Source organism: Rhinatrema bivittatum, chromosome 16 (assembly GCF_901001135.1).
Source record: "Rhinatrema bivittatum chromosome 16, aRhiBiv1.1, whole genome shotgun sequence".
Classification (NCBI taxonomy): Eukaryota; Metazoa; Chordata; class Amphibia; order Gymnophiona; family Rhinatrematidae; genus Rhinatrema; species Rhinatrema bivittatum.
In genome coordinates, this window is record NC_042630.1 from 32450037 (window position 1) to 32461173 (window position 11137).

Consider the following 11137-nt stretch of genomic DNA (forward strand, 5'->3'; position numbering starts at 1 on the left):
ACGATAAAAGCTCCCATTTTATGGAGGCTACGTGTGTGCCAGCCAGGCCGCATGGCAGAGTGACAAGTGCAAAAACCGGAATGGACGGTTCCCGTCTCCTCCCTGCCTCGGTGCGGCACCTCCTTGGGCAAATCCCTGGCTCTCTTAGACTCAGGACTGCAAGCTCTTCGCAGAAGGGACCCAAAGCACAGGTTTTGTATAGTGCTGTGTACACAGATGGCACTATGGAAACATAGCTAGAAATCCTATTTTGAGTCTGGGAAAGGCGGCTGGAAAGCCGGCATCCAATTCGTTTTCAATACAGCTGTTGCCAGCTGTTTCATTAAACTTTAAGGCTTTTAGGTCTAGGGGGGAAAAAAAAAAATAGAACACCTTCAGTCCTACAAGGGAGCTGCGTGTGCTACATCCAGGACCGCAATGCCACCGCTTATCTTCTCAATCATTTTACGGAGCCAGCGGTTTTCATCTTGTTCTACTTCGGCGAAATTCTGCACTGAAACCTTGTCCATGAAAGCTCTGCAAGTGTTAAGGGCAATCTCCACCCTTACTACGGCTAAGCTCCTTCATGGAGGACATGCGCCACCCGGTGGACAAAGGTGGCAAAGCAACAGCTTCAACCCCCCCTTGCCACGAATCTGTGGCAGGAGTCCATTACTGTGGCCCAGTAGGTTGGGTGCCAGTGGGCTCTCGCTCCAGTACATCCAGCCCCGCTCTCTCTCTCTCTCTCTCTTCATGGACATCCACTGCCGCCCTGCACTAGATTCCCTACAGCACAGTTTCTGCTGCTTGCCCTCTGCCCAACCTTGGCCCTGCGGGTCCTCTGGCCATCGTTCAAGCCCTGCCCACACCTATCATAACAGGATTCAGGGTGTAGCCTTAGTCCAAAGTACTTTACAGGCACCGTACACAAACCTGAAATAACTTTGGGGCCTGCTTATCATTGCTAAACCCTCTCTAGGAACTCAGCACAGACTCCTGCTCATTTGTAAAGATAGTTTTTTCCCTTTATACAGTGAAAGGAGGGCCAACCTTGAAGTCTTCTTTTAAAGTAACACAAAGGCTTATTTTTTTTCAAATTTGTTTTATTGTAAAACCCTATCCCCGCCTACAGCAAAACACAGCAGAGAGGGTATGGCCCGACCCTGCCTCTCTCATTAAAAAAAAAAAAGTGGTTTTTGTTCTAGCGGTATCCACGCGCGCATCTTCCGTGGGGATATTTCCGAAGAGGGGAGAAAACGGCACAGCGGGCTCCTCTCATCCAGAAACGTAGGCAAGCGTGTCTGGATACACAACTCCCCGCCCCGAGCTTTGCCGTCCCTACAAGTGGCTACCACTGCTGCGGCAAAGCTTCCAAAAACACAGCTGTCATAGCCACTAAATTGGTTCTTATTAGACTGTGCCCATGCAGTCCTTTCAGACAAAACCGGGGCAAAAACAGAGCGGTGGAAGTTTAATAACAAAGCGGTCAACAGGTGAACGCTGGAGGAACAATGCTTAGCAGATGGGGGGGGTCCTTAAGATGTATCAAAACATAATAAAACATTTTAGTACTAAACAGCACCATCACTGTGCTCAGGGGGGGGGGGGGGGGGGGGGTGTTTCCAGACATACATCCAGGCTCCCGTGAGAAAGGGGGGGGGTTCGAGAGTTACAAAAGTCTGATCTTTTTCAGTTCCTCCTGGGCTCTGCCGTTGCCGCCTCAGATCCTCTGGCTTCGGGCGGGCGGCGGTTCAGTTCTTTTTAGACTTGGGGCTATCGTACTTCCTCTTGCTGGAGTACCACAGCAGCAGGGGTATTCCGATGGACGGTAGAGTCATGACGCCGAACGCTGCCCAGTCAAGCTGTAAAACAAACAAAAAAAAAAGCTGATCAGCACCTCTGCCTCTATTATGAGTCAGCGTGATGGGGTTGGTTTTTTTTTTTTCCCTCCCGCTATCGCTTCCTAAATCTAAAATTAAAAAAAGCCACCACCGATAGGCGCAAGGAGCTTCTGTTCCCGATTCTGGATTGCCCGCGTCTGGGGCCCAGGCAGCGTGGGCCGAGCTCTTCCGGGCGCGAGACCAAAAGGGAGCAGACGTGGTAACCCCCGTTCGCCCCCGCCGTGACACAACCGAAGGAGTTTGTAAAAGAAGGAAAAAAAAAGTTACAGCCGCTTAGCAAGGAAAACAGAAAAAACGGTCTCCCTTTCCAACTTCACAAAGATCGAGGCAGAGGATTTTTTTTTTTCCCAGCTTGATGAATCTGAAGGAGATGCCTTAAACAGCTGCTGTATTACAACACTTCTCACTTTATATACCTCCGAGTGCCCGGCGCTTCCTAGCTGACGCAGAGCCACCTGCTAACCTGACGAAGGCCGCATCCGTCACAAACCCCCGGTGCAGCTTCCAGGTCTACCAGTTCCTTGTAACTCATTCCCTCCAGCGGTTCTTGGGTGTCTGGGTCATTACGCTCGTAATGATTTAGTACTAAAAGGGGCAGCTTCGGTTGCACAAGGACACAAGCTTGTGTGATCTATTTATTTATTTTATTTAAAATTTTTATATACCGGCATTCATGTTGCAAACACATCATGCCGGTTTACATATAACAGGGGTGTACAGTGAACAATTCAATAACCTATTTGTGTAGAAGGAAGCAGTTACAAATAACAAGGTAAAAGAACTGGGAGGAGAGAAGAAAAGGGAGAAAAGACAGTAATACATGCAAAGGCAGGTGTTTTAAAACAAACAAAAAAAAAAAGTGGTATTTTGATTTTTTTTTAAAGCCTGTTCTTAAAAATCCAAAACCAGTCTCCCTATAATCTACTTAACCTGGGGTGACTGATGTCGCCGGGAATCTTGATGATTCGTTTCTAGCTAGAACGAAGGGTCCCCAGCACGGCTGCATCTCAGCGCTGCTTTCTGAGCTAACGCTCACCGCCACCGATTCCCCTCAATAGGAAACTCGATTTTACCACGGTGTACATGAAACCCCCCCCCCCCCCCCCCAGTCTGCTTCCCCCGTTCCAGCTGCAGCACTAAGTGGAGAAAGGAACTTTTTTTTTTCCCCCATTATACTTACAAAATGAGGAGAGAAGCGCCTGTCAAACTCTCTCTGGGCCAGGATCCCTCCTTGGCCGGGAGCACTGCTGTATCCGACCTGAGATTGAACCAAGGAACAGTTTTAAAGCAAAATCAGACAGACTTCCAAAGGGACAGGGACAGAAAGAGAGACACTTGGGCATGGGATCTGGAGAGCTGCAGTCCGCCAGCCCAGTGGAGCCAGGGAAGAGAATACACCGGGATGATAAACCGGTCTCAAGGATACCAAGATCCCAGTTGCACGGTTTCAAAGAAAGGGGAGTTTAGCTGTGTGGTAAGTACCGAAGGTGGGGGACCTGTAACTCATGAGGTCTAGCCCTTGCTCTGTCGCTAGCCTTCTCCCAGTGTTTTTCAGCAGCAGACAGTGGTGGGGTCGTGCCCGAGCAGCTTACTAGGAACCCGCTCAGCCCATCCACGCTGCTGGATTTGGCCAAAAAAGCTGGCTGTGGTAGCCTTCTCTGCCTCTGAATTCCACCAGAGAATCCCAGCCCCTGACCCCTGTGCGAAGTTAATGGCCACTCACCACCACCTGCCCGCCTTCCTGGGCCAGATACGTGACCGTGGCCGAGGTGAAGTTGAAGTAGCCCGCTTTCAGCGGCCGCAGGACCACCGTATGCGAGACGTTGCTGGCGCTGAATGGCAGAGGATCAAGGAAATAACAGTCTAGTGCCGCATTACAATTAGATTGGGAAAAAAAACCCAAAACCACAGCAAAAAAGGGTGGGAGAAACTGAACAGAAGAAACCAAGAAGAGAGCTCCAGGCTCTAGAGGAGGTCCCACCCAAGAGTGTCATATTAATCTGGTCACAGACAAAAAAAGAAGGGTAACATAAGAGAAGATAACCATCTTGAACAGGAACAGATACAATGATATACTAAATTCTAGTAGATCAGCTGCTTTCATGTACTGCTTGTTGCATGCTGAAACAGTGCCTTACGCTACAGGATAGTGGGTTTACTGGTAGGATCATTTTGTCTCCAGAATTGTTTTTGGCAATCGTGCAGCAGTCAGAAATACATTAAGGGAAAAGGCGGAGAGCGTTCTCTTAACTTCAGAAGTGAATGGGCAAGGATCTAGTATCAAAACGCCGAAGGATACGGTGCAATCCTGTCCCACTTGACGTTCAACATGCCGGAGACGATCCCGAAATCTTCCGGAGGGAAAGAGTCATCGGACAGCTCCACCTCCAGAGCCGCACTGCGAGTGGAGCAAGCAGACACTGCATGTTACCAGGCACCAACGCAATGTATAATAGAATTTTACAGACGACGCTCTGCAACGTTTCCTTTTACCGCCCAGCCCCAATGGTTCACATCTGGAAATCTGACAGCCGTTTTTAGTAAACTGCATAGCAAAAAAAAAACAAAAACCACACAACCAACCTAGGCCTCATTTGGCAAACGTTGATCCCATTCTGTATGTGCAGGAAGCGCTCTCTGATCTATTCCCCTCTTGTACACACACACTACGGTCTCAGTCAGAAGTTCCATGCAGGTAACTGCTAATTTCTATCGCTCCTGAAAGATTAGTCAGCTGTGAAAGTGTTTGTATGCTATTTACTTTAGAGTTCTGGCATTCTGCATTTTTGCCTTGATCACAAGTAGTGTAAAAAAAAAAAAATAAAAAAAATGCACTTGCGTTAAGGGCTTACCTGGAGCCGGTGTTATAAATGTTGTACTGCAGGGTTAGGTCCTTCCCTTCCACAGCATATCTGTTCAGCAAGGACTTGGAAGCCAGCAACCGTGCCCCCTCCTCACAGTGCACGACAGAGCACAGGGCGATCACAGCAAAAAGCAACGTCTTCATCTGATAGGGAGAGACATCTGGAGTTAGAGATCTCATTCCTGTGATACAGGGCAGCTCGGCAGGTTTTGTGACATTAGAACCAGGAGAATCTCATCAGCCTGACTTAGACTCCCTCAGAACACCTAACTTAACCCCTCCCCCCCCCCCTCATAAATGCATAGGTTACATTTCTCTCAGTTCCCACATCTATCATATCAGTGTGGTCTGAAATGCACATCTCTACAGACCAGGGGTGCCAACCATCAGTAAATTTACTGACAGTCATCAGTACAAAATGAGCAAAGTGTCCATAAAGTCCATAAAACTGTCATGTCAGTAAATATGTCATGAACAACAGGGGTCTGTCTCGGGGGAGCAATGGCCAGGTTCAGACTTATGTCTTGTGCTGAGGGTGAAGGGCTCAGGAGATGGGGAGGCTACATTTCGGCCACTGCGAGCATGATTCCGGTGCTTTGCATCCGCCTGTCTACGGAACCCAGAAGTCGCCTCAGGCACACAACTTATAGGAAGAGTGCATTTTTCATCATGGAAATGTCCCTCCTAAACCACCACCAGAATTTTAAAAACCCACAGGCTAGGGCTTCCTGGTTGCTAATCTCATCCATTGCCGAAATCAGCAAATTGGACATGCCATCCTGCAAGTACTAAGCGCCGGCAGTGCTGGCACAGAAGGCTGATGGAGCGCATCTTGCCACCCGTCCAAGAGAGATGGAAGAGCCCACTCCACCGGCTGCCAAAGAATGAAGGAGTGCTGATCAGGCGGGGAGCGTACAAACACAACACTGCTGAGGGAGAGAAAAACAACACACCAAGAGAAGGAGGTGCGGGGTGAGGACCATGTAATGTCTGAAAATATTTTACCATTTGTAAGTTTGGTACAACCTAAAAGAAGTGAAATTGTTAAAAAAAAAAAAAAAAATGTACATGACCCATCTTCCCATTGCGTACTGGCACAGAGAGGAAGAGAGAAAGTCTGCCTGCACCCACCCTGGCTAATCTTAGGGTGAGCAGAGAAAATAATTCAAAGCTTCCTAGGGATGGTAACAAATTAATTGGCAAGGGTCTCCTCCCCCTCTGATGCTGCCTCATTCCCATCGTAGATGATGAGAGCCACAGGTGGGAGCTTCAGCCCTATGTCTGGGCCCTTCAGGCCTTCCATACAGGCCCATCCGAGCACCAGCTGGTGCAGCGCTGCAATAAAGCAAGAGCAGCAGAGCTCACCAGCCAAGCCACAATGTAAGAATCCTAAGGGATGTTCAGAAATCACCTACACCCAGGTCCAAGATGGCTGGTCAGGGCAGTCCCAGTCCTGGCCCAGCTGGAGAGCAGAGCTAAGTCACCAGGTGGAGAGGAACAGGACCCATTTAACCGTGCAAAGAGTTGGTACAGGACTGGGAGGAAACCCATTGCAGCCATCCTTGGGTGAAACATGGGCCCCCAAACACTCCAGATGCAGCCTGCGTATAAAGGGCTGAATTTCGGCATGGTAAATCCAGCTGTGCAAAAAAACACCTGTCTCTGTAAAAAAAAAAAAAAAAAAGGCAGGTCGTCAGTAAACGTCTGACAAAAAGTGCTGGTGAGCTGTCAACCCTGCTACAGACTGACTGGGACACTTCTTGTTTGCAACAGCAGAGGGAGCTGCACACTTTAACGCACGTGGAGAGCCCTCTATAGCTTACGTGTCCTTCCCTGGCCCGGCCTGCTCTATACTCTGCTCGTGGAGACGGGCACGGCCAGGTCCCAAGCGCCACCGTCTAGCAGCAGATTGCCACTGGCCACCGGACTTACCCCCTACCCTTCCCTATCACCCCCTCCAGGGAGGGTATAACGAACTCGGGGCGTTGTCACAAAACTGCAGACTTGTCCCATTCCGCTTCTACCGTAGCCCTACATCCTAGTGCTTCCTGCCACACAACCTCCATGGGCCCCAGTGCAGACTAGAAGGGGGCAGGGGAGACTCCTGGATCATCTCCCTTGCCAAGCTGCTGGGCATTGGGGGGGGGGGGGCGGACCGGTCTCTACTCTCCCCCGATTATAACTGCAAAGCTGGGGGGGGAGGGATTAAAAGCGGGACTGTCCTTCAGAGGGGGAGGGGCTATCACTCCTTCCCCCCTCCCCAGCGCTCTCGGTCCCGGTGTGTGGGGGAGGCACCGGTTATCCCACTCACCTCGTAGGTAGCGCTTCCTCCCGGCCTCGGCTCTCCTCCCGTGCATACGCGCACTCTGCTCCGGAAGTCTCGCGAGAGTCAGCGGGGAGCGAGGTGCTGACGGGAAACGTAGGCCTGCCGGCGATGGCGGGCCACGTGTGCTCGGCCGCTTTGTTTGCGACCATGCTTTATTTATTTGTTAAATGGGGGTTTCACCATCCGTTTCCCAAGAACCTCCCCAAATAAGAGGGAGGGCGTTTAACGATCGAAATGTTACTGTTATTGTTGTGATTCAGGTTTCCACAGCTGCTCCCAAATTATCCCGGGATATAGCCGCACAGAGGCAGGATAATTTGTTGTATTAGCCGGCGGGCGCTTGCTTTCGGCTGTTTGTATTATCTGATTATTTTCCGTAATAAATCTCCTAGTCCTAGCTTGTCGTAGAACCACTGTCATGCTGTAGGGATAGCTAGGCACACTGATGCCCCCCCACAATTGCCCTGTTAGTTCACGTGAATATAACAGTCAGCAAACAGGGTGTGGGGTGAGACCTTTTTTTTTGGAATAACTCAGAATTACTTTATGGGGGATCAAGAAAAAAAAACGACAACCCTGACAGAATACCTGTACTACCTGAATGTAATCCGCTTTGAAGTTTCACGAAAGGCAGAATATAAATTTCATAACAAAAACAAACAAGTATCCAGTGTCCTGTCTCAGACAGTGGCCAGTCTGAAAGATCCCAAATGGTACATCCGTTCCTTGTTGATGACTCTCAGGGATAAGCAGTGACTTTTCCGAGTCGGGTGAGGAGGGGGGGATGGTAACCTGCATGGAGCAGCAGTTACAATCCTGAACAACTTGCTGGGCAGACTGGATGGCCCACTGGCTCTTTATCTGCCTCATTTACTATGTTACTATACCTGGCTAATGGTTTATTGACTTTTCCTCCAGGAGCTTTTCCAAACCCCTTTTAAACCGTGCTGTGCTAGATGCCTTCACCACATCCTCTGCCAATATATTCCCTATGTTGATTGTGCATTGATTGGAAAAAAAAATCTCCACTATTTTCTGCAAAAACCCCCCAAGGCGATTTACAATAATTTAAAACAATAAATCTGCTACCTGCAAGTTTCAGGCATGTCCCCCTAGTCCTAATACTATTGGAAAGGGCAAACAACTATTTTCTATGTACTTGTTCTACTCCACGCATGATTTTATAAACCTCTATCATATCTTCTCCTAATCTGTTTACCCTCTCCTCATAGGGGAGCGATTGCATCCCCTTTATCATCTTTGTTGCCCTCTTCTAGTTCAGGGGTAGAAATGCAGACAGTACTCAAGGTTTAGTTGTACCATACAGGGTCAACATGATATTTTCCACTTTATTCTCCTTTTCTTTTCAGAAAAACCACTAACATTATATTTGCTTCTTTGACTACCACTGCACTGAGCCAAGATTTCAAAGTATTGTCCACCATGACTCTCCTCTCCCATATTACATCAATAAACACAAAAGGTTTAGTGATCCATTTTTTCTAAGATGATTAGAAATCAAGCAGCCAAAGTCTGAAGCACCACCTAAATCTCAAAAGCATAAAAAAATATGACACTACCACACTGCACACCCTGCCACTGCATGTGACAGAACTCAGTCCACACATGAGAAAGACATTTGACAGGAAGGGATACTATCCATGTTTCTCCTCTAATGAAGTCTAAATTCAGTGCAGAAAATGTGAAGAAAGATGCTACACTGGCAAAACAGGCCAGAAGTTAAACACAAAAATAAACTTACAGCCACACAAAATCACACATCACAGAGAAGAGCAAGATGACACCTCCAGGAAGGGGGGGGGGGATTTTTTTTTAAAGACCAGCCCACTGCACAAAGGAATGACCTTATGATTAAGAAACTAAAAGGAACCTAAGACTTTTGAAGTTAAGGACCGGACACTTCGGAACACACCTAACAGAGACTTGGGTTTTTAACTCATTGCTAGACATAATCATGTGCATCTCTGTCATCTTACTGCTCCCAACCACCTCCGTAACGTAATCTATGATTCACTTGTATTTTCTGGCAAATGCCACCTTTCGCTCATTCTATGCTTGGACCTGAAGAAGGGAGTGCAACTCCATCAGCTAGACAAGAAATTCAGGTGAACTAACTGGACAAACCACACGACTTGATCCAAACAGGGTGAATTTAATGAACAGACTGCTGGGGTAAACTTAGCTGAAAGAAACGGTGATTCATGTCGTTTAGCAACAGCACAATTAGGTAAATGTCATAAACTCTTGATCTCCAGAGCAAATATTTCACCTCTCAACACCACCCCAACTCCTAAGAAATCAGTTCCATTAAAAGGGATGTCTGTCTTTTTTTAACCTAAAATTAATTATGGAGCCAACAAGAAAGCAAATTTGATTGCCTCACTCATTCCCTTTTCCAGATCAGTTATGTTGAATAGCACTGGTCCCAGTACAGATCCCTGGGAATAACTATTTAGTCCTATTCTCTATTTTCTGTCTTTTAAGTGGTTACCAAGCCACAATAGTATATCATCAGCTACCCCATGACTTTTTAATTTCCTCAGGAATCTCTCATGTGGGTCTTTGAAAAATGTCTTTGGAAACTCTAAATACACTATATCGACTGGCTCACCACTATACACATTTATTAACACCTTAAAAACATCCAATAGATTGGTAAAACAAGACTTCCATTTGCTAAATCCATATTGGTTCCTCTCCAATAGAGCACGTCTATCCATAAGGCCAATAATTTTGTTTTTAAGAATGGCTACTGTCATTTTGCCCAGTACCGACATCAGATTTTCTATAGTTTTTTGGATCACCGTTTTAAAAAATTGGCATTACACATTGGGCACCCTCCAGGTATTGTGGTTGTTTTAAAAGATAGGTTACTAGATGCAAGTCTACAATTTCATATCTGAGTTTTTTCAGACCTCTGGGGTGAAAACCATCTGGTCCTAGTGATCTTTACTCTTTCGTTTTGTCAGTTTGCTCTGTTACTTCTTCCATTTTTACAGTGATTTGCTTCAGTTCCTCTGAATCATCATCAGCGAAGAACGCATCCGGTGTAAGTATGTGCTGTAGTTTTTCTGCTTTGGCCTTGTCAGTTGCTAAAACAATCTACAGGATATCATTTTTATTAATTGTTTAAAGAAAAGAGGTCATTATAACTCCATGAGGGCTGTCAACTACCCAGTTTGGAGGGGGGAGAGACAGACAGAACAAATGATCTGTGTGTGTGTGTGCTTCTGTGAACAATTTTAAAAGTGTGAGGCTTGGTTCCCATAGTATCTGTGTACCATATATTGCAGTTCACTGGGCAATTGCTGAATGTGCTCATTGAGATGTAGCCAAACAAGCTACCAGTAAAAAGGAAAACCTCTCAAATTAGCCTAAAACTGGTGATAAGCCCTCCCCCCGAGGACCATTTCATTACTGGGAATACTCTTGGCTGTTGTGACCCTTGGTTTACTTGTTAAATATTAGCTCCAAGCCTTTCACAGAGCTTCATCCAATGCAATTTCTGAGTTTGGGTGAAAGACTTCAGCTATTGGGTGCAAACAAATGCAACAAGAGCAAGAGCTTTAAAAAACAAAAACAAAAACATTTTATTGTTATTACTTTCTTTACTGGCTGCATCCTTTACAAAAGCAACATAAACTCCAAGATTGAGAGCAGTGCCTTTGTGCAAGTAACATTATTGGAAGGTCACAGAGAGAATCTTTAAAACCAAAAAAAGGGGCTGAAATAAGCATTCCAATAGCTAAGAAACAACAACAACAAAAAGCAACCACATTTTGATTAGAAACGATCTTTACAACTCTGGAGACATGGGTCAAGCGGCGACAATGCAGCATTGAGCAGGACCGTCACGCCCCTCGTGGGGGAGGGGGGCGTGGGATCTGACATCCAGGGATTTCTCTTTATTGCACTCCTAGCCCGCAGCTTTTGTTTAAAAGTTGCATTTTCCCCAGAGGGACCCCAGCCCGATTAGGAGCATACTAGATCTCCCCCTCCCCTCCAGTCTCCCGTGACCAGCCAATCCCAGTGGGAGGGTGGCCAAAC

The 11137-nt window shown here is 47.0% G+C and overlaps 1 protein-coding gene across 2 annotated transcripts; it reads right to left on the reverse strand.

Annotated features, from left to right (window-relative positions):
- Positions 1-1061: 1061 nt before the first annotated feature.
- On the reverse strand, positions 1062-7207 carry SSR2 (signal sequence receptor subunit 2). 2 transcript variants are annotated; one of them, XM_029581530.1, is made up of 6 exons: positions 7055-7207; positions 4733-4887; positions 4180-4278; positions 3604-3712; positions 3061-3138; positions 1062-1841 (listed from the first exon to the last, which is right to left on the reverse strand). In XM_029581530.1, the coding sequence occupies exons 2-6, from the start codon at positions 4885-4887 to the stop codon at positions 1731-1733; spliced, it is 552 nt and encodes a 183-aa protein (XP_029437390.1). In that variant the 5' UTR covers positions 7055-7207; the 3' UTR covers positions 1062-1730. The 2 variants fall into 2 exon arrangements, with proteins under 2 accessions (XP_029437390.1, XP_029437391.1); XM_029581531.1 differs by lacking the exon at positions 7055-7207 and adding an exon at positions 6676-6866.
- Positions 7208-11137: the final 3930 nt, after the last annotated feature.

What these genes read in the sequence shown, in the direction of transcription:
- SSR2 (XM_029581530.1), bottom strand. Translation starts at nt 4,887, where the DNA reads ATGAAGACGTTGCTTTTTGCTGTGATCGCCCTGTGCTCTGTCGTGCAC. An exon ending in ATTTATAACACCGGCTCCAG is followed by an intron (nt 4,279 to 4,732) that starts GTAAGCCCTTAA and finishes CTCCACTCGCAG; the next exon opens with TGCGGCTCTGGAGGTGGAGC. An exon ending in GGCGCTTCTCTCCTCATTTT is followed by an intron (nt 1,842 to 3,060) that starts GTAAGTATAATG and finishes TTTGTTTTACAG; the next exon opens with CTTGACTGGGCAGCGTTCGG.